The 22,442-nt window shown below is 45.6% G+C and overlaps 1 protein-coding gene across 8 annotated transcripts in view; it reads right to left on the bottom strand.

Moving 5' to 3' along the window:
- Positions 1-2,258: 2,258 nt before the first annotated feature.
- LOC144786046 (kinesin-like protein KIF19) overlaps positions 2,259-22,442 on the bottom strand; it is a 1,675,385-nt gene continuing 1,655,201 nt past the window's right edge. For all 8 annotated transcript variants that reach the window (XM_078664980.1, XM_078664979.1, XM_078664981.1 and 5 more), the window contains one exon: positions 2,259-3,035. In XM_078664980.1, coding sequence (XP_078521106.1) covers positions 2,857-3,035 — 179 coding nt within the window. In that variant the 3' untranslated portion in view covers positions 2,259-2,856. The remainder of the gene's footprint in view (positions 3,036-22,442) is intronic.

Here is a 22,442-nt window from a genome sequence, read left to right as displayed (position 1 = left end):
CACCTGAGTGGGATTTAGGAGCACAGATCTGTTAAAAGCAAGGCCTTGAATTTTTTTTTTCCGGGACTAGGTGTTAAAAAGTAACGACTGCCTCTGATCCACTCTGACTGGAGCTATGTGTAAACAACATTACAACATTTTAGGCATCACTGATTAACTGGTCAGAAGTGAGAAAGCCTTTTCTGCGATCACTTGGCAGAGGTCTTCAACCCTTTCCAGAGAGTTCAAAAGAACAAACCTTGGTGGCTGAGGCTATCACGCGTGAAGCATAATTGGCTTCTACCATTGTTTGCCACTTTTCTTCCAAGAAAGTTTGTGCCTTTACTTTCCTACTTTGGGATGCGGAGAAAGTGTAGGATGAAGTGTAGAGTCTCTTTCCACCGAGACCTTGAGAGAATCAGTTGGCAGAGGCTCTTTTATGAAGAGATGGTCTATATACCATGACAGGCACTTCTTGCGCTGGCCCTGCCTTCTCAATATTGGCCATATCGATGACGATGTGAGAAAGACTGCATTGTGGATTCTATATTCCTGTGATCCAAAGAATCAGACGTCTTCTACGATGTTTTGGCTGTAAAGTTACATACATTTGCAGTGGTGCTGATTTGACAATATTCTGTTTCCTACCCACCTAATGGTAACCAATCTCAACACATGGTTGTCATCCATCGAGTAGAAGCTCGTGGGGTCCACTGTGGACATTTTGGGGAATATGTTCCTCTGTTTTTTAGAGTAGAAACAGTGTTAGGGGTTCTTTAAATAACCTTGACTCTCATTTGGTGGGGGGTCCTTGGTGTGGGGACTTCCCTTAGACTCAGACCTACCCCCAGGCTTTTTCTTCAGGAGGATGTTTTGCCTTTGATACCTTTGATGATGAGGTACTAATTAATGCAGGCAAGAGTGGAGGAGCTGGAGGCATTGTGGTGGAAGTTGACGAGGTTCATCTGCTTGGGTGGTAGCCATAGGAAATGCACAGCTGAAGCTGTGTACACTAGAAGGTAGGCATATTTTCATTCCCTTTCCAATGCTGATTTGCATACAGCCAGATGCTGTCTGAAGGTTCATAGTGGGCAAAAAAAAGTCACTTGGTAAATTGTAGCTTATGGTTAATTTTCCAGTGACGGAAAATAAATCAAGCAGTCCACCTATCACTTTTTTGTTTTTTTCAGTGTGGTGCTCTTAGTGCCCATACATGACTCCTGTGTTTACCGTGCTATAGGACTAAAGCTGCACCCTACAGAAGAGGCCCAAATAGCTAAAATCGGTCTTGGGTTGTTTGTGTTCCAATTCACAGTGAAGCTGGCTTGGCAATTAGTAATTTACAACAAGGGGTGGTGATGGACAGAGTCTCTGAATTAAGCAGAATACTCTCACCCAGTCAAGAGATCAGGGCTAGATCCAACACCGTTTTTTGGCAATTAGGGCTGGACTATTTCTATTGGAGCAGGACCAAGATTGGTTTGCATAAGACAGGCTCCTTTCTGGATGGCATGATGGGCAAAAAGGATGGACTGGATTGTGTTAGAGAGTATTTACCAGTGCCAGGGATTAATTCAAGTAACCCACCCATCAGTTTTTGTTTTCCTCTGGATGTTAATTGTAGCACACTGTAGAAAGCAAGCCATTGCTATCATGTAGTTGTGGTGGGTCAGATGTGATTCCCTTTGCATTTGAAAAGATCGCTTCAAATGATCCTGTAAATAAACTGACACGTGGTATTTATTTATGAAATACACATAAAAGCAGTCTGAATAACCCTTTGTTGTTTGCCATTTTCATTCTACTAGGACCTCATTCTTTGTAAATTGTACCTGTCTACGGACAATGTTATAGGCGCTCTGAGAACATTACTTGGAGTAGTTACGAGAATGGTAGACGTTCGCTTAAACAGTTATATATTTTGCTCTGAAGCTGACTATGCGTGATGAAGGGCACTGACGTGCGATGATTTTGTATCCTTCGAATGTACCAAACCCTAAAATCTCACTTAGTACCGTGGTATCACCCTGTTATGGCAGAGAAAAGGAAGCATGGGCAGATTACTTGAAATGGAGGTGCAGAGAACAACCTTGCATTGCCTAATATGTTTAATAAAAAATAAACATATTTAATGTATTTCTTAGATGTTTCTTTCCATGGCATAGAAAGCACTGTGCAACAGATAATGTGTCTGCCCCTTTAGAATTCAGCCCTGTAGAAGTTCGCGGCAGGGTCTGCTCAAAAATAATTCCTCCATACAAACTTTATCCAGAAGACTTTGAATTTAATGATTGAAGCCTGGCCTGGATCTTTGGTGTCTTAGGCCCAATTTTACAATTAAGGTCAAACAGTGACTTGGAATCGAATTTTCATAAACAAGGCAAGCACAGGGGTGGTACCTTTTGTAGTGTCACCTTGTGGCTGCTAGATATAAAGTGTGTCAGAGAGTTAGCAATCCATGAACAAAGGGAACAACAAAGGCAAGTTATCACAAGACAATATTTGAAGTGACAGTACTACCTACACATAAGCACTCTAGCCTGACATGATACATCAAAACGCAATGCATTTCCACTCTCTGACTTAGAACACAGAGGAGCATGCCTAGTCTCTTTGCAGTTTCAGCGAAGCTCAAGAGCTTCGTGGGTTTACAAACAACATGCCCCTTCCATTGATTTTGGGGTCCTTTGTAGCAGTCACGTTTATGTATTTCTTATTAATATCTTTCGCCATCTTTCCCGGTACAAGCTATGACTGGTTTCAAAGGTGAATTGCTTTATTTATCATGTAGAAGTGAATTGCTCCGATCTTGTGTAAACAGTACTTTGACGGTACGAGATCGCCCATTCACTCGTGTCTCCCTCTGTGTAAATTACATCACTGGCAAGCGTTTCGCTTCCCAGCCTCATGCTTGACGTGAATTTCTGAGCTCATGCTTGGTCGCGCATTCAAGCTCGGCCTTGTGCTCATGCTTGGCCACGTGTTGGCACTGGGTCGCTGCTTCAAAATACCAGTCGGTGCTTGAGTTAGGCGAGTGTTCACTCTTTCAGATGGTACTATGGGAGAAATAATAGAAAAAGTGCATTAGATAAACCTAACATTTAAGAAATATTAAAAAACGTCAGAACCCCTTCTCTCAGCAAGACCAGCGTGTAAATAAAGATGTAAAAAACCCAAGCAATCACTTCGAATGATGGTGCAGTGTCCAAGGTTTGCATTTAGCAAACATATCTTTGAAGAGCCTGATAAATGAAGCCAACCACTCACCATGCCAGCTGCTTGCAAAACCAGCTCCTACTTCTAACATCCCCTTAATTGTAAAGACTCTAGAGTGATGTGTGGAGTGAATGAGGGTGGGCGGCTGTGGTACTGTTGTGCTCCGCAGCATCCGCCAAACCCTGCCACTCCTTTACTCTCACTCTGTGGTGTTCACCATCTGAGTGAATGCTAAGAGTGATAGGGGACCTGCCCTTGTCTAGTGGATATGAACATGGAAGACCTTGTTCACCAGGCATTTCATGGGAATTTTCTTCTCCTCAGGTATTGCAGTTGCAGTCCTAGAAAAGTCGGGAGGTGGTGGGGATAGTTTACATTTCTGTGAGAGGCTTTGTACCTCTTTGGATTTATTGGGAAAGAAACTATTTCCTCTTGCCGGACAACATTCAGCACCTACAATATTCATACAAAAAGTAGAGTATATCAAATTTGGTGGGAGATGGGTGATTGAGGGTTTGAAGGGGACTCTTCTCCGTTCTCGCAATGTACTTAATGAGTTAGGCTTTCATTGGAAAACAACGTCTTCGAACCCCACCTTGCTAAACAAGAAATAGCTACAACATCAAGGGGAATAAGTTATGCACAAACTCTTCATATACTTAGGAGTTAAGTGCCTTCTAACTGGTTTTTCTACGGAGGCTATTGTGCACTGAAAACTGTTGTATAAAGCTCTGGAAAAACCAGCAAATCTAGCTCTTGTTTAGTGTTTCCTAAAGACTGCGTGCACCAAAAACGTACATAAAGGAAACACATACACATGTAAGCACCCAACACAACTTACCCACCACAAACAGAAGGCATACCTAGGCATATACTTGCCTCTGTGTGAATTGCCCAGTTACTTAAAGATATTCTTAATTACTCCGAGCCCTGGTCTTACTGTCACATTCCTCTGTTGAAGTTTTAATTTCCCAGGAAAACGTTGACAAGCAATTTCCTTTTATTTTTTTAATTACCTCAATGGCCCACCCGCTGCTTCCTGTTTATGATGGCTAACAGTTGGTTGGACCAATACTGCTTCGTGTAGTAATCTTTTTTCCACATTCTGAAAGCCATTTTATGGGAGGGAGAAGGGGTTACTAGGACTGTGACAAGGAAGACCTGGGCTCAAAATAATGAAGATTACCAGTAAGTAACCAAGCCATTATCTTCTTGACCGCCTTCCTTGTCACAGTCCTTACTGTTGGAGTATATAACCAAGCAGAAAGCAAACAGTGAAATGTAAGAAAAACCCACAACAAAAAATACAGGAAATGTAAAATTCTGCTACACCCAGTGATTTGAATTGTTATGTGTGGTGAATTTACAAAGACTCTACAGATTCCAATACTTTAGCCTCAAAAGCTGAAGCGGATTCCCCTACTTGTACTCTATAATGTTCCATGAATGTGTGTGTGGGTTGGCCCTTGTGGCCGCCACACAAATGTCCTTCATTTATGCCCCTTTGAAAAAGGCCCGTGACTGTGAGACTCTGCGGGTGGACCAGCCTTGGACAGTCCCATGAAGAGTTGTTCCTTGTGACTGGTAGCCGATGACAATAGTAGACTTCAGCCATCTACTCAAAGTAGTGAAAGATGGCTTAAAACCTTTAACAGCCAGACCAAAGGTGACAAACAGGGAGTTCATTTTCACACAGAAAGTTGTTCTCCTAATATAAATCGTGAGAGCCTGATGGACATCCTGAGTAAGAAGGTCTATCTTGCCCTGAGATTATGATTTTGGGTAAAAAGAAGCGAACAGCAGATCCTGAGACATATGGAAAGACTTGCAGCCAGATTCATCAATGTCAAAATCTGCGATTTCTAAATTGCGAGAAATAGCGAATCGCAATTTAGAAATCGCAGAATGGCATTCATGATAATTAGCGAGAAAAAAATGCGATTCGCAATCGCCGATTGCGAGTTCCCAAAAATCGGTAAAAATTCGCAGAATCGGCCGATACCAGTGTTGAAATTGCGATCTCGCAATTACCGAAATCGCAAATTGCGATCTCGCTAATTGCGAGATCGCAAAAACGGGAAGTCGCATTCTGAGCACAGTGATGACATCACAACTAGGAAGTAGGCAGGTTCCACCCTCATTCAGCAGTGAGAGCCTGAAGTGGATACAGCATTGCCAGAGCTCCCCTCCAGAGTGCCTAAAGGTGAAAACCAGGAGACACCCAAGTGCCCAGCATGTCACAGGAAGCTGCAGGAGAAACTTCCACTGGAAGAAAACGGAAAATTAAATTTTCCGAGAAAGAGCTAGAATATTTGATCGAGGGAGTCTGCAAGGACCCTAATCGGCTCTTTGGTAAAGACTCTCGAAGGGTGCCTGAAGCTGATAAAAGGCGGATATGGGTGCGCATCCGCGCAAAAGTGAACTCTGTGGGGGTGACCCAGCGCACTGTTGATGAGATCAAGAAACGTTGATACGACCTCAGAGGGCGGGCAAAGGAGAAGATTGCAGAGAGGCTGGGGGAGAGTGCTGCGACAGGTGGAGGGGATCCCACTGTCCCACCAAACACACCACTCGAGGACCGAGTCGAGGACACCAATAATCCGCAGGCATGCATGGGGGTGATCCAGCTGGACTCCTCCCGACCCACCCAAAATACACAAGGTAAGTGCCATGCGACTGCGGCCCCCTGTCCCCTAACAATGTCCATGACTCCAGATCATCCCATTTCAAACCCCAGTCATGCAGCCAAAGCACACCACAAAAGCGCTATTGCATTGTGGGAGATGTAGTCTGACCACAATTACCATCTAGCCCCATTAAGCCAGACCTGTTTAGTGAGAGTCTATCCAACAGTGAGTCAGGGAATGGTAGCCTGCATGCATGTAGGAAGATCAAATGTGGAAGAAACATGTCACTAATCAACGTCCACTTTACATCACAGGTGGCGCAGAAGTCCCCAGTTCAGACAGCGATGCCCTGCAAATTGAGGATATACCAGAGGACACTGAGGGAGACTTAAATCTATCACCACAGCCAGGACCATCAGGGCAAGCTGCCGCACCAACGGTCATTCCACCACCTGCCCCTGTGGACAGTGCCACCTCTGCGCCAACAGGCGCAGCAGTACCACAGCGCGTCACTCAACCACCAGTGGTGCTGACAACACCAGCAGCAGCACGCCGACAAACCCGCCGCCCTGCGGCTGTGAGGAGCCAGTCAAGCGGACTGGTGAGGGAGCAGCGCAATAACACATCCCGCGCTGGCAGAGGAGCAAACGTGCGACCAGGTGGGCTCTCTATTGAGCACGTATGCTCCATGTCCATCAAACACAAGCCCGTCATCTTTCGGCTATACACCTCCAATTAAACAAGACCGCCAGGAATGTTGGTCAGATGTCTGACCGCATGGAGAGGATGACAGTTGCTATGGAGGCCAACACCCAGGCCATGTACAGCCAGCGGAACCTCTACCGGTGCAGACACCGGCAGCTGCTGACCCGCCTGTCAGCATACACACGGTCCATTTACATTATTGGCAACGCGACCTCCCAGCTCTCGCGACGCTCCTTGGCCATGCAGGTCCAAATGGTCCAGTGCTGTCAGGACGTCGCGAGAGCTCTGGAGCAGGTGACAACAGCAGTACAGGCCATGCAGGCACTGGCCATGGCCAGGCTGGGGGGGGGGGTGACGACACCAGTGAGGCTACTTCCAGCCATAGTAGCCAGTCCGTGCCACAGGGTGGTAGCACCCCACCGCAGCAGCAGGCCCTCTGCTGCCTCATGGCCGAGTCAGGAGGAGGATGTTGAAAGGAGGTTGGGTGCATCTGCCCGGAGGCGGCATTGAACAATTGAACATTACCATGAGGGGCCATGCTGCTGCTACAAGCATTCCCTCCTCACGAACATGGGACATATGACGAAATATGTCAATCATGTAACAGTTTGGGAAATCGCCACTTTATTGTGCTGTAACAATAACAAACATTCTGTCTAACTTAATCTGACTCATGTCATTATTACTATTGTCATGCATGAGTGAAGTAATGGGTGTGGGGAGTGGGTGCACTAGAAATAGTTCATGCAGATTTGGTTACGGCGCCTGTGTCCTTATGCAGGATTCTCCCCGCGTGCGTGACGCACATGTGCAGGTGGTCGGTTGTCCCCTTCCGACTCACTGCCAGAGATGTCTACAGGTATCCTGCGCTTGGTAGCAATGTTGTGGAGGATTGCACACACGGCCACAATGCGGCAGCAGACCTCTGGCTCATATTTGATGGCCCCACCAGTCTTGTGCAGTATGCGGAATCTGCTCTTCAAAAGGCCAAATGTCCTCTCAATGCAATTTCTTGTGCGTATGTGTACAGCATTGTAACGCCGTTGCTGTGGTGTTGCAGGATTGAGGTATGGGGTGAGGAGGTACTCACGGAGAGCGTAGCCGCTGTCACCTGTATGATAGGAGCAGAGGGTGAGTGCCTGTTCTGTGCAGCTACATAATCACAGTGTACTATTGTGGGTCATGTGTACTTACCTAGTAGGTGTCCTTCACCAAAGTCTCCCCTGGCCAGTCGTGTATGTATGCCGCTGTGCCGGAATATGAAGGAGTCATGTGTGCTCCCCGGGTACTGTGCCACTATGTCCGTGATGATGGTCTTGGCATCTGGATATTGAGAGAGTGGTAGCACTTGCGGTTGCGATACATGTATTCCGTTTGTGCTGGTGGGCAGATGTGGGTACAGTCAATGCATCCTATGATATGTGGAAATTGTGCTACGTTGTAAAATTGTAGCTTGGTGTCATTCAAGTCCTGTTGGCTGGTGGGGAATGAGATGTAGTGGTGTAGCCGGGTCAGCATTGCATCCAGGAAACTCCTTAGGCAGCGGGACATGGTGGGCTGGGATATGCCCCCTGCAACAGCGACTATCCCCTGGAAGCTTCCGGAGGCCAGAAGGTGCAGGCTACACAATACCTGGACATGTGTGGGCACGGCATTGGTCCTCCTTGTTGGGTGCTGCATCAGGGGGTCTAGGTCCCGGATCAGCTTGATGATCAGTGCCCCATTCAGGCGGTACTTAGCGTAAATTTGCTCCCTGGTTTGGCCCAGAAGGGTGACCCGCTGGCGGAATATCCGCTCCTGGATCCTACGTCTGTTCCGTGCTGCTCGCTGTAGCCTTCGCCGCCTGACCACAATGTAGAGTCCTGGCATTGTGAGAGTCCTCATGCTCCAGCTGCATGTCCTTAAGTGTGTTTGGTCAGGCCTGCACCTGTTGGTAGTTTGTTAACATTTTTTTGAATATTTTTTCCTTACTGGTTACCACCTGGTTTGAGTTCTCCTTAGATTGCACGTCACAAATAGCGATTTTCAGGTTTTTCGCATTTAGCGAATTTCCATGAATAGCGATAGCGAATATTTTGCGAGTTCACAAATGAATTAGCAGAATCCATGGTTTCTCGCAATTTCTGAATCGCAAATGGCCTTCTTCAAGGAATCTGCGAATTTATTTGAGAATTCGCAATTTTTCTTTAGCGAATTCGCTTTTTTGGTATTTGCACTATCATGAATTCCTTTTACTCAAATTGCGATTGCAATTGCTAAATCGCAGCTATTGCGATCGCAATTTGGCTTCATGAATCTAGCTGTTGATCTTAGTTAGGAAATCCCAGTCAGGTCTTAAAACCACTATTAGACCTGTCAGCCTTAGGGTGGTCTTCCCCCAAAACGTTTTACTTGCTTTCCTCCTCCTTTTGCTGATTCTTTTTGTTGGCCTTAGGACTCTGAGCACTTTACCACTGATGACCAGTGCTAAAGTGCCTGTGCTTCTCCCTTTAACCATGGGTACATTGGGTTAACCACAATTGGGATATTTCATTTATCTGTACATCCCTAGTAGAGTGCAGCACCTGTTTCCAGGGCCTGTAAATTAAATGCTGCTAGTTGGCCTGCAGCACTTATTGTGCCACCTACTCAAGTAGCTCTTTAAACATGTCACAGACCTGCCACTGCAGAGCCTGTTTGTGCAGTTTTACTGCCATGTCGACTTAGCATCTAGGACCCATTGCAAAGCCTTGAACTCCCTGTTTGTTATACATAAGTCACCACTAAGGTAGGCTCTAGATAACCCATAGGTCGGGGTGCTGTGTAAGTAAAAGGTAGGACATGTACTTTTAAGTTTTGCATGTCATGGTAGTGAAAAACACCTACATTCGTTTTTCACTACTGTGAGACCTACTCCTCTCATAAGTTAATGGTGTGAATTCTTTATTACACTTTTACGCTATAGTTCCTGATTGAGAAGGAGTAGTTCTGTCATGTTTTATATCATTGGAATGGTAATAATAAATCCTCCTCTGTAGGATCTGCACATTGTTTGGACAACATAAACTAGGGGCTTGGTGTCAAGACTTATTCCGGACACTCCCACAGGATATGTTGGCCTATAGACCTGCAACTTACATTGCCATCGTAAGCCCCCCTAACATACCAGGGAGCAAATGGTTTCTGGCAACCATTGAACATGACAAGTCTGATCCCTCAGGGATCGTGGAAACAGTACAGAACCTTTTGCTGAGTCACGCGTGCTCACTTTTTCTCATAAAAGTATGTAGAGAATACACAGTGGGACATTTTCAATATATTTATTGAAACAACGTTATTCTTTTATAGAATACATGTGCTGAAATGATTAACAGACAGAAGCAGATAAAAGTAATTATGAGCATCAAAAGCGTAAATAGTAGCTATAGTTCTACTATGGTGCCTAAACAGTGTATATATGCAGACATATAAAACATGGAAGTAATCAAACGTACTCCTACTATGCAAACCCTTCTCTAAGTGTACCTACAGTGTGAGTAGGTGTAAAGCCAAGTATCTCCCCAAGGGATATTCCAACCAAATTACTTGATGGTATAGAATGAAGGACCCCGTCTTGGTCACGTACTGGACACAGGAACACAAAAAGCGGGCCAGAGGAGGTTTATAGACCTGCGAGGGCAAACTCCCCAAAATCAATAGACAAAAAACAAAAGATCCCCCGGGTCTAGAAAGAGAGAGAAGTGTTATTACACTGTTAGTAACAATCACTAAATACGTGCCACTATTTGGGTGTTTCTCCCTTTCTTTTGATTAACAACTAAGATCAGCACAATATGGAAAAGTGCAATAAGTAGTCTATAGTCGGTTTCACAATAGAAACGGTTTAAATAAACGATGCTCGAACCTGAGGATAACTGGCTATAATAGCGGTATTATTTCTCCATCCCCTTTTTTCCAGATTGGTTATCTGAAAAAGAATAAAGTGTGACTAACTGCACACGTTGGATGATATTGTCCCCGCTAATCTGTTTACGGCTACATTCCGATGATATTGACCTCTCAAAACTGATCGCGGCATCATCAGGTACATGATTTATACTGTAGACAGGATATAATAAGTAGACAAGCACTAAAACAAGAGCAATAATTTGAAATGCATGTCTTATTTTTCCAGAATAAATCGACAAACACCATTGAGTGTCTTTATAACAGCACCTGCTCTGCAAATACGTTGAATCCTGGCCTTTTTTGAAAAGTTAGCAGTCTGAAATCATAGCTATCCCTCCTTTTTGTGAAGGTGGTTTGATATTATACTTAGCGACAGGTACCCTAATGTCTAAGGGGATCACTATAGAACAAGTTACTTACCTTCGGTAACGCTTTTTCTGGTACATACAATATCTGCCTATGGATTCCTCACCTTGTGAATATCCCCCTGCGTCAGCAACATTCGGAAATTCTTTTTGTAGCTTCGCGCCGACGTGGACCCGGACGTCATAGAGGCACAGCATCGCTCGCGACTCCGCTGATGTCACCGACGCCTACAATAGGCCCACGCCGGCGTGATGACATCAGTTCCGCCCTTTTTTCCGTGCCTTCGAGGCACACGGACGGACCAATGACAGTAGACATATACACAGTATACGCAATAGAAATAACAAGGTAACACACACAGTGTGAAGCAAATGCAATAAAACATTTGACAACAAAATAAACACATAATAGAAACACTGGCATAGAAGAGTGGACAACGGGGAGGCGGGTGGGTCAGTGAGGAGTCCACAGGCAGATATTGTATCTACCAGAAAAAGCGTTACCGAAGGCAAGTAACTTGTTCTTCTGATAGATACATCTGCCGTGTGGATTCCTCACCTTGTGAATAGAGTCCCTCAGCAGTCCCCACTCCCGGAGGAGGGTGTCCACTCTTCTAGACCAGGAAATCCTGGAGGACAGAGCGTGCAAAGTGACCGTCCCTCCTCACCTCGGAATCCAAGCAGTAATGCTTCGCGAAAGTGTGGAGGGAAGACCAAGTTGCCGCTCTACAAATATCCTCTACAGGAACACCTCTAGCCAATGCAGAGGTTGACGACTTAGCTCTTGTAGAATGAGCCCTTATACCCTCTGGAGGTTCCTTACCGGCCAAAGAGTAGCAGATCTTTATACAGAGGACGATCCATCTTGATAAAGTTCTTTTATGGATCGCTCTTCCTTTCTTGCAGTGAACAAAGCCAATGAAGAGCTGGTCATCCAACCGACAGTCTTTAGTCCTGTCCAAGTAAAAAGACACCGCCCTCTTGGGGTCCAGACGGTGCAACCTCTCCTCCTCCTTAGAAGGGTGTGGGGGAGGATAAAAGGTAGGGAGGGTAACAGATTGACCAAGGTGGAAAGGAGTCACCACCTTAGGCAGAAAAGCAGCCCTGGTCCTAAGAACCATTCGATCAGCATGAATGGACAAGAAAGGTGGCTTGGAACTAAGAGCTTGAAGCTCACTTACCCTCCTTGCCGAGGTTATTGCAACGAGGAAAACTGTCTTAAGAGTCAAAAGCCTCATAGGACATTTGTGAAGAGGCTTAAAAGGAGCGCCCATCAGAAAGGTCAAAACAAGATTTAAGTCCCACTGAGGCACAATAAAAGGAGTAGGAGGGAACTTATTTGTGAGGCCCTTCAAAAACCTTAAAACCACAGGAGATTTAAAAAGAGATGCCTGGTCAGGCAAACAAAGAAATGCCAACAGTGCTGAAAGATAGCCCTTCACTGTGGCAACAACAAGCCCCTGTTGCGCCACAGAAAGAGTAAACTGAAGAACATCAGACAAATGGGCTCTCAAAGGGTCAATAGATTTTTCCCCACACCACGTGACAAATTTTGACCATCTATAAGAATAGATAGACTTAGTGGAGTCACGCCTGGCTGACAAGATGACATCCACAACGTCAGGTGGGAGGGAAAAGGAATTCAGGTTGCCCCGTTCAATCTCCAGGCATGAAGGTGCAAGGTCTGGAGGTGGGGGTGTAGAACCTGCTCCTCCATCTGGGAGAGGAGATCTGCCCTGTGAGGGAGACGGAGCGGCGGGTGAGAGGAGAGGTGGAGAAGGTCTGAGTACCACACCCTTCTTGGCCAAACCGGAGCGACCAATATGACTTGGGCCCGGTCTTGGCGAATTTTCCTCAGAACCCGAGGAATCAAAGGTATGGGAGGAAACGCGTAAAGGAGTTGCGAGTTCCAACTCAACTGAAACGCGTCCCCCAAAGCTCCTTGCATCGGATACTGGAGACTGCAGAATGACAGGCAGTGAGCATTCTCGCGAGTGGCGAACAGTTCCACCCGAGGAGTCCCCCACATCCGAAAGATGTCGTGAACAACCTCCAGAGAACTGCCGACTGAGACTGTCTGCACAAACGTTCTGAACTCCGGCCAGATGATTTGCCATCAGACAAATCTGATGGTCCTGAACCCAGGACCAGAGACGCAGAGCCTCTCTGCAGAGACACTGCGACCCCACTCCTCCCTGCTTGTTGATGTACCACATCGCAGTCGTGTTGTCCGTCAGGACTTGAACCGACTGACCGCGAAGGGAAGGGAGGAAGGCCTTGAGCGGCAGACGTATCGCCCGCAACTCTAGAAGGTTGATGTGAAGCAACCTTTCCTCTGGAGACCAAAGACCTTTGACCTCAAGATCCCCCAGATGAGCACCCCACCCTAGAGTGGATGCATCCGTTATTACTGTGGCCACCGATGGAGGAAGTTGAAAAGGCTTTCCTTGTGACAGATTGCCTTCCACGCTCCACCAAGACAGATCCGCTGCAGGCTCTCTGGAGATCCTCACTGACTCCCTGAGATCTCTGTTGTGCTGATACCACTGCCTGCGGAGGCACCACTGGAGTGCCCTCATGTGCCAGCGTGCATGATTGACCAACAGAATGCAAGAAGCCATCAGACCGAGCAGGCGAAGAACCTTCAGGACTGGAACGACCGCTCCATTGCAGAACAAAGGAATCATTTCCTGTATGTCGCGAATCCTTTGAGGAGGAGGGAATGCACGACACACAGTAGTGTCCAGTACCGCACCTATGAACAGGTTGCGCTGTGAGGGCACCAGGTAAGACTTGGGTACATTTATCGAAAAACCCAACCTGTGCAACAACTGAGTTGTCTCTTGCAGATGATGGAGCACCTTCTCCGGCGACTCCGCTTTGATCAGCCAGTCGTCCAGATACGGGAATACAGAAATCCCCGACCTCCTGAGATGAGCTGCCACCACTGCCATCACCTTGGTGAAGACTTGAGGCGCAGTAGCAAGACCAAACGGAAGGACCGCAAACTGGTAGTGTTGCGACCCAACCGTAAAACGGAGATACTTTCTGTGCGACTTCAAGATGGGAATATGAAAATACGCATCCTGCAAGTCGATCGACACCATCCAGTCTTCTTCCAGCAGCGCTTGAAGAACCTGTGCAAGAGTGAGCATCTTGAACTTTTCCTGTTTCAGGTAAAGGTTCAAGATCTTGAGATCCAGAATTGGCCGAAGCCTGCCATCCTTTTTGGGGATCAGGAAATACCGGGAGTAGCATCCCTGACCCTTTTCCTGCTCTGGAACCACCTCTATCGCACCTTTTCGAAACAGCGCCAGGACTTCTTTCTGCAAGAGAAGCAGGTGGTCCTCCGAACAATAACCCTGGCAAGGAGGGTAATTTGGGGGAAATTCCCAAAAGGGAAGAGCATACCCATTCTCTACAAGATTGAGAACCCAAAGATCCGATGTTATCAATTCCCAATCTTGTAAAAATAGGGTAAGCCGGCCCCCCACTGGGCCCACATGATCCGGAATGGCGGATCTAGGGCTGCTTTGCTGCGGTGGTTGGGGGCTGGGATGGGGAAGAGGAGGAAGAAGAGGAAGCGTTACGGCCCGAGCTCTGGCCCTTTGCTTGCCTCTATAAGATCTATATAATGTGTTTTGCTGCTGCTGTGGCTGCTGCTGGGTTGACTTATAGGTTCGAAAAGAAGATCTGCCAAACCCTCTTGAACGTCTTCCAAAAGTGCCCCTGGATTGGAGACCCAACGACTTTGCTGTCGCTCTGCTGTCTTTAAAGCGTTCCAAAGCAGTGTCTGCTTTTTTCCCAAACAATCCAGACCCATCAAATGGAAGATCCATTAATGCCGCCTAGACATCTGTGGAAAATTCACTAGACTTCATCCACGCAGCTCTTCTTGTTGCTATGGAAGAGCCCATGACCCTCGCCACAGAATCTGCTGTATCCAATCCACTCTGAATAACCTGCCTTGCTGCAGATTGAGTATCAGAGATTACCTCTTGGAAGTCTTTTCTATCATTCTCAGGTATCTTGGGTACCAACTGTTTCACAGTGTCCATAAGAGCGTGGATATAACGCCCCATCAAACAGGTTGCGTTTGTGGACTTCAAAGCCCTACTGGCAGAGGAGAAAACTTTCTTAGCAGTCTGATCCTCTTTTCTCGACACCTTCTCTGCTGGGACCTGTGGAAATGCACCTGTAGATCTTTTGGAACAGGCCGCTTGCACCACCAAACTCTCCGGTAGTGGATGAGAGGTTAAAAATTCCGGGTCTTCAGGAGCCGCTCTATACCTCCTAGCTACAGCCCTAGATACAGCAGGAGCTGATACAGGATTTTTCCAAATCTCCAAAATTGGATCCTTTAAGGCATCATTAAAAGGTAACAACGGTTCAGTTACTGATGAAGGAGAGTGAAGAACCTCTGTGCGCAGATTAGATTTAAATTCTGCAGTTGGTAGAGCAATATTCAATACATTTGCAGCCTTTTTTATCACTACATGATAAGGTGTCACGTCCCTTGAAGGCTCATCAGAAACTGAAACAAGGTCCCATTCAGGTGACAGTTCTAGGCCACTAGCTACAGACAGGTCCTCAAAAGGATCCTCAGACTCTTGTAGTTCACCTTCCTCTAGATACTCCTCTCGATATCTTTTCTCCTCCATCAACCTCTGGGCTTCACGCCTTGATCTTTGCTTCACATTCGAAGCCGTTGGATCCGCCATCGACTCCGATGGAGCCGGAGCCGGCGTCGAACTCAACGTCGGACGAGGAAGAGATCCACGACGTCGCTCAGGGTTCGGCATCAAAGTTGACGGAACTGGCGTCGATGGAATCGGAGTCATCGATCTCGGCGTCGATGGCTTCGGAGTCGAAGGCCTCGCCGGAGTCGGATAATGCCAATGCGGCGCTGGAGCCGGCATAAAGGGCATAAAGGGCGCAGGTGCATAGGATTGAGGAACACCCAGACCTTATGCCAACGGACCCATAGGACCAGTAGGAGCCCCAGAGGGGTGCATAGCCCTTGAATAAATCCCGAACATCGCATTCAGGAAATGTGTAGGATCCTGACCTGGAGCCGGGAAGGCAGGGTATGAACCCCCAGGCTGATCTTGAGGGCGTGGAGTCAAAACGACGTCGATCTCCTCTTCGGGCTGTTGCACCGGAGTCGTACGACCTTCGGGCATCTGAGCCTCTCCCTCTCCAACCACCTCCTCCTCACCTTCATCCTCCCGACCTTAAGGATGGGATGGGTCCGGAGATGGAACAGCTTTCTGCTACGGCGAACTCGGTGAATCCGCATGCGACGCCTCAACTTCGGCATCCTGTTCTTCCGAAGCCGAAGATACTATCACCTTCTCGACCAGTTTCACCTGCGACTTCGGCTTGGAACCCGATTCCTTCCTTGATTGATGTCGGGATTCATGGGCTCTCTTTCTATGCTTCCTCTTTGAAGATCTTGAAGCATGGGCCGAAGACAAATCCGATCGCGACCTCGATCGAGACCTTGACTTCGAGCGTCGAGTTCGCGATCTTGATTTTTTCTTCTCTTTTCCTTCTTTAAACTTGGCAACAAGAAGTTTTGCCTCTCTTTCCCGTAGGGCTTTTGGTGTCATCTTCCTGCGGGATTGGCATTCTTCGACGTCGTGGTCGGAGCTCAGACACCACAAACAGCATTCATGTGGATCTGTGATGGACATTATTTTGTTACATTCTCCGCAGGCTTTAAATCCGGTCTTCTTCGAGGTCATGTCGAAAGAGAGAAGATAAAGAGACTAGAAAGAATAGCAAGTAACAAAGTTACAGGAAAGGCTACAGACGATCCCAGAAAACCGTTAGCGTCGACAACGCGGAAAAAAGGGAACTGATGTCATCACGCCGGCGTGGGCCTATTGTAGGCATCGGTGACGTCAGCGGAGTCGCGAGCGATGCCGTGCCTCTATGACGTCCGGGTCCACGTCGGCGCGAAGTTACAAAAAGAATTTCCGAATGTTGCTGACGCAGCGGGATATTCACAAGGTGAGGAATCCACACGGCAGATGTATCTATCAGAAAGTGTGTTTTTACACGGGTTACCTATATCTTTTTAGGAGTTGTTTGAGTTTTTTGATTTGAGAAATTAATTAAAGGAAGATAACATTTAAATAACAAGATGCATTATGTCCTTACAGGGCTTATTGTCACATGCAGCACTATTTTGTCCTGAAGATGGTCTAACTGATTTACTCGAAAGAAGACCGAAATGAAGACTATATTGACTGTTTCCCTAACAATTTGTGTTTGTGCAATGACAATTTGCTCTACCATGTAAATTGTTCAAAATTGGTCTATTGAGGAACAGACATTTGTATCCATGAACTATAGGTCAGAGTTGACTGTACCTTCTTCATGTTTCTGCATTTGATTTAACGAAATTTCTTTTGTATGTACCCTATCAAATATATTTATACATTTTGATAAGATATTCCCGTGTTTCTTTGTTTTTCTCGAGTTGTCCCTTTTTTCTTATGTATTGATTGCAGCCTTTGTCCAATTTATGTGACTGTTGGTTTAAGATTGATAGATTTGACATCAATTTAACACTCAGATTAAGAACTTTTTAGTATAATTATACACTTCTGAATGAAATCCCTTGTTGGCACCCTTTACATGTCAATACGATAACTGCCCAAGCCTCCAAGGTTATATTGGGTTATCCTACTCAACTAGTTCAGGCTGACGAAGAAGGTGTCCCTTTAAAGGCCAGTTTCCCTCACCCACCAGTGGTGGCATGCTTCATCATTGGGTAATCTCCTCACACCATGAAGCCTAGTCATGGTGCGGGCTACAACCCCTTCACTGAGCAGGAGGAGCTCAGGGATGTTTTGTGTCAGAGGGGTTATTACTAAAACCCAGCATTAGCTTACAAGATGTGGTGAGGGACGCAGTGCAAGTGATTGGGTGAATTAAAACTAGCTACAGGATTTACCACATGTCTTTATACAGGCTACCATGTGCTAGGATTAACAGGAAAAGGACACAAAGGGAACAATTAGACCTAGTTGAGCTACACTAGGATCACATACTAGACACCCCTCACGAGATGTCAGACCGCTGCATGAAAATTTCTAAGCATGTAAAGACCTTCGGTGTCAGCGGAAGAGCGCCTTGTGCTAATCTCTCTGGATCCTCATCATTTATAATAGAAAGCAGCCTTGCAATGTGCATATAGATTAGTGATGTTATAGATATGTAAATAGCCCTGTCGCCCTGTGGATGAAGATAGAGATGACATTTTTACATAGTGCAAACCTTGACCTTCTACATGATGTTCAGGGTGTTGTGATAATGTTGTGCGAAGTTAGATGTGTAAACAAGTTTGGTTTCAGGGAAACTAATCCAACACTGTCCTGCACGCAAATATGTGCAAAAGGTCCCAGCTGAAAATGTTATTTGTGAGGACATTGCAAGAAATAAGCTGCTTGGCTACATGGGCCTAACTTGGGACTATAACACACACTCCTTATACTAAGGGTTGAAATCTAAAAAGCTAGCAGACGATTTTAAAAACTACTCTTAAAAGCATCTAAAAAGCGGGCTTCCCCTTCAAATATTTATTTAAAAGTCTTTAAGTCATATTATTTGAAATCCCAAGCACTCAGAAAGCTATGGTGCCTAGAAAAAGAAAAAACTGCTTTGGCAAACTTTTATTTGAAAAGAGGCAAATTTGTTCCCATTTGGAGAAAGCCAATTGTTTATATGTTCTGAGTGGTAGATGCAACATTGCTGTTACCCACAACCCTAGACGTTCCCAGAGGTGCACCTCGTAGCATGTTTATGGAGCAAAAGTGATTCCATCCCGTTCCCCCAACAGCAGCTGAGGGAGGCGTTGTGTCCCATAAGTTCTCTGTAGAGCCGTTGTTCACATCACTAGGAGCTGTAGCATCCCAGGGTGGCTCTAAGAATGCATTAATCATCAATGCAATACGCTGGGGACAGCAATACACATGGCCATTTAAGGGGTTCCATCTGTACTTCAACGTCCGGTGGCGCAACCAGTTCTGATCCGAGACATATATCCAGGATGCATTCATGGCTGCAAAGCAGGCAGCGGAAGACAGTTTGTATGCAGACAGGCCTGAAGGATACGAACCAATGCACGTTTAGATCTTGAAGCCGAGGTGTGCCGAAGCAGTGTACCATGCACTCAGGGCAACGCAGCGCTAGCGCAGCTGCCTCCATTCCGAGTTGAACTGAGACGTCCATTGTGGAGCAGAAAAATGTATATCAGAATTCCCACAAGAAGTAGCAGGACAAACAGGAGCACTCCAAAAACGCTTCCCAACATGGAGTGTATGAAAGATGACATGACCCCAAAAATAGTCTTAAAGGTGCTAACCAAACCAGGGCAGATGCATTTAAAAAAGTGCACTATTCCCTTTGTATCAGACATGTTAAAATATGGTGGACCAGCTCCACAAAATGCAATGGGAAGTTAGTGTGTGTCTGTATCCCAGCAACCTGGAGATCAATTGTCTCTTTGGCTGAAGTTAAGGCCACATCTTTTTGAAAATTATTTATTAACATAACCCCTGTCATCATCACTACTTATCCGATCTCCGCACGGACTTAGGCACAATTTCCATGCGCCACGTACTTAGGCACTATTATGATGCGCCACGATTCATTGAGTGTTGCCCAGCATGACACGTTCTCCGCACATACGTAGGCACAACTATGATGTACCTCGACTCTTTTCATTACCCTTGCACTCTTTTCACTTTCTTTTTTCAACGCTCACAGTTTGAGCACACCTTATGCTCTACATCCCATGCAAGAATATTGGTAATTGTTTATAATTTGCGTTCTGATCATATGTTTTGTCATTTTACCATGTGCTGGTTTAATGCATGTTTCTGCTGACATGTTGAAACTTTCTGAATTCTAAGGTCGTAGACAGGCTCTCCTGTTTTTCTTCCTGTTTTTCCTTCAACAGGCATTGTGTTTCTTTCAAAGGCACTGTATTCTTTAGACCTGATGATGATCCGTTTATTATTTGAGCATGGGATTGAAACATCGTTGACAAACTAAATAGTGTCACATTTAACCATTGTGTATGACCAATGTGGCTACTGTTGTGGTTAGCTTGATTCATTCCCTGATTATGCCAAGCTTCCAAAGCTCTTGTTTTGCCTGAAATCTTTTTTGTTTAATGTTTTCTCTTTTCCTTGTTTTATGTACTGGATGCAGGATTGCGTCTCGCTATATTGTGCTGTTTTCCTATTTTCTTTCATTTGATTGCATTGATAAATTAAAAATTCTTTGTCCGGCTGGACATCGAACGCATATAGTACCCATTACGGTCTATATTTCATTTATTTCCAGAATTTCCTCTCTAAGGACCACTGTTTCATGATATAAACATCTTTTTGAAAAAGCATGGCTTTCAGCTTACTCAGGGAATCACATTTTATGTTGTAAACATTTATCAAAGGCCATAGCGCTGCCTCCCTCACTGTGCAGGCAGGTGGAAACAGTACTTGTGTACAACAACTCACTATGGAATTAACCGTCACTAGATAAAAAAGGCCCAGTTCCATACCACAGCAACCTTGATCATTCAGCATCAAATAGCTCTCATTCGAGAGCAGCCTGAACACAGGATGAATCACGGCAGCTGGAGAACCCTTCAGATAACAAGACAAGTTTGCCACTGAAGCATTGCAGGTCCTGAGGAGAAAAATGTACTTGCGGACTAAGGAACCACTTAAAGCATCCTCGTAGTCGGAACCGCTAAGAAAACCTTAGTGTCCCCATTCCTGCATCTAAACCTGAACGGTAATTCCCAATACTCATGCACATACCCTTCTCCTACTGCTTCGTATGTGCCTACCTGTTGGTATTGGAGACAGTATTGGAATTGGAACATCGTGACTGGTAGGGTGATATAACCATGGATTATCCAGTCAGTGGATGGTGTCTCAGCCACGGTGAAAGGTAATTGGTCTAATTCTTTAATCTGCAACATGGTATATTTTGCATCTCTGCATGCCATTTTTATCTGTTTTTCTGTTAAATCGTATGCCGAAAACAGACTTGTACTTTTCATGTAACACCATGCTACATGGCCAGAACATAATGTTTGTAACGTCCAGCTCAGTATTACAATTAACCATAATTGTGACTGTCTGTGCTATACAATAGACATTGTGATGTATTTACTATGGGTACTGTATCGATCCCCCTATTTCTGACCCTTGTCTGGTTAATAATTAACTAGCAGCCATTCAACTGCACAGAAACCCGTTATCTGATTAGCCACACAACGGCACAGAAGCCCGTTATCTGATTAGGTCATAGCGCATGCCATCTCATTAGGCAAGCACTATTTCTCCAGCCCCCTAATAGGCATACGGTGTTCTCAAAACAAATCAAACCTACCACGACCTGGGAAATCCCCACAGCCATTGTTTTGATTTAGCCGAGAACTTCAGTAAAGAATGTGCGAACGACCAGTTCGTATGACATCCTTATTGACGTATTTATGTCCATCCTTACGACAATCTCGGCACCTTTCAGGTATAAATAATACCGACATTGCCTTAAGCAAACACACGAGGTGGTGACAAGATTGGAGCAGCGAGACTTGCCGAGGAGCCCAGCTGACAGCGAAGCCCACAGACGCTGCCCCTCCTTTCTGACGCGCTGAGAGAGAGACGCTGCCTTTTCTCCTGCCGAGAAATCCAGCTCCGGTGCTTCCGCCGCCCTTGCAGGCAGCTGGGATATCAAGACCTGAGATAGAGATACCAGCCCTCCAGCCTTCTAAATCCCAGGTACTGAACTGAATAACCCCTTGCAGAGAATTCTTGAAGCAGACCCTTGGCAAAGCAAACTTAACTTAAACTGCTACTTATCTACTCCCGCCCACGTATTAGGCTTAGGTCAGGTACATTGGGGTAGGCGTAGTTAGAAGCACCAGTTGAGTACGATTAGTCAATGTATATATGTATGTATCTATTTTATCCATTTTAAGTATCATATGGCTAAGAAACCATATCAATGCTTTTACAGTATTATTTTATAATTCTGTTATTACTGTATGCACTTTACTTAACAATAAGTATTGCAATAATAGCGATTCATTTCTCTTGTATGAGAAAAGAGACTGATCAATAAATAACATCTTTTTATTGAACACGCCCGTCTCTTCCTTTTCTCTACAATCTGGTGAAACTAAGAATGCACTGAACTGACTGAGTAAAATAAGTTGTCCTTTGTTTTCACACGACTCTAGAGATACACTCTTGATTAGGGGAGAGCAAAGTTGTCATGTTCTATGGTTGTCAGAAACTAAATCCCTTCTTGTCTATCCAGGGAGGTTAAACTCCTCCTTGTCTATTCGAGAAAGTTTCTAGTGAACTCTGAGCTAGCTGGCAAACATTAAACTTTAAGTCTAATATCGACAGTAGAAGACCTAGTTAACCTCTGTCCTACGTCTATACTATTGAAGATATTATTCCAATGCGCAGAGCCTATTGGGATAATAGGAACTACACTACATGGCGCCCAACTGTTTGGATAGGCGATAAATCTAACGTAAGACATTAGAGTAACTCAGTCGTGCTTTTTCACACAGACCCCTTTTTTC

This window comes from Lissotriton helveticus, chromosome 10, assembly GCF_964261635.1.
Source record: "Lissotriton helveticus chromosome 10, aLisHel1.1, whole genome shotgun sequence".
Classification (NCBI taxonomy): domain Eukaryota; kingdom Metazoa; phylum Chordata; class Amphibia; order Caudata; family Salamandridae; genus Lissotriton; species Lissotriton helveticus.
Note: the sequence above shows the minus strand (reverse complement) of the source record. Positions and strands in the feature narration are given on the sequence as shown.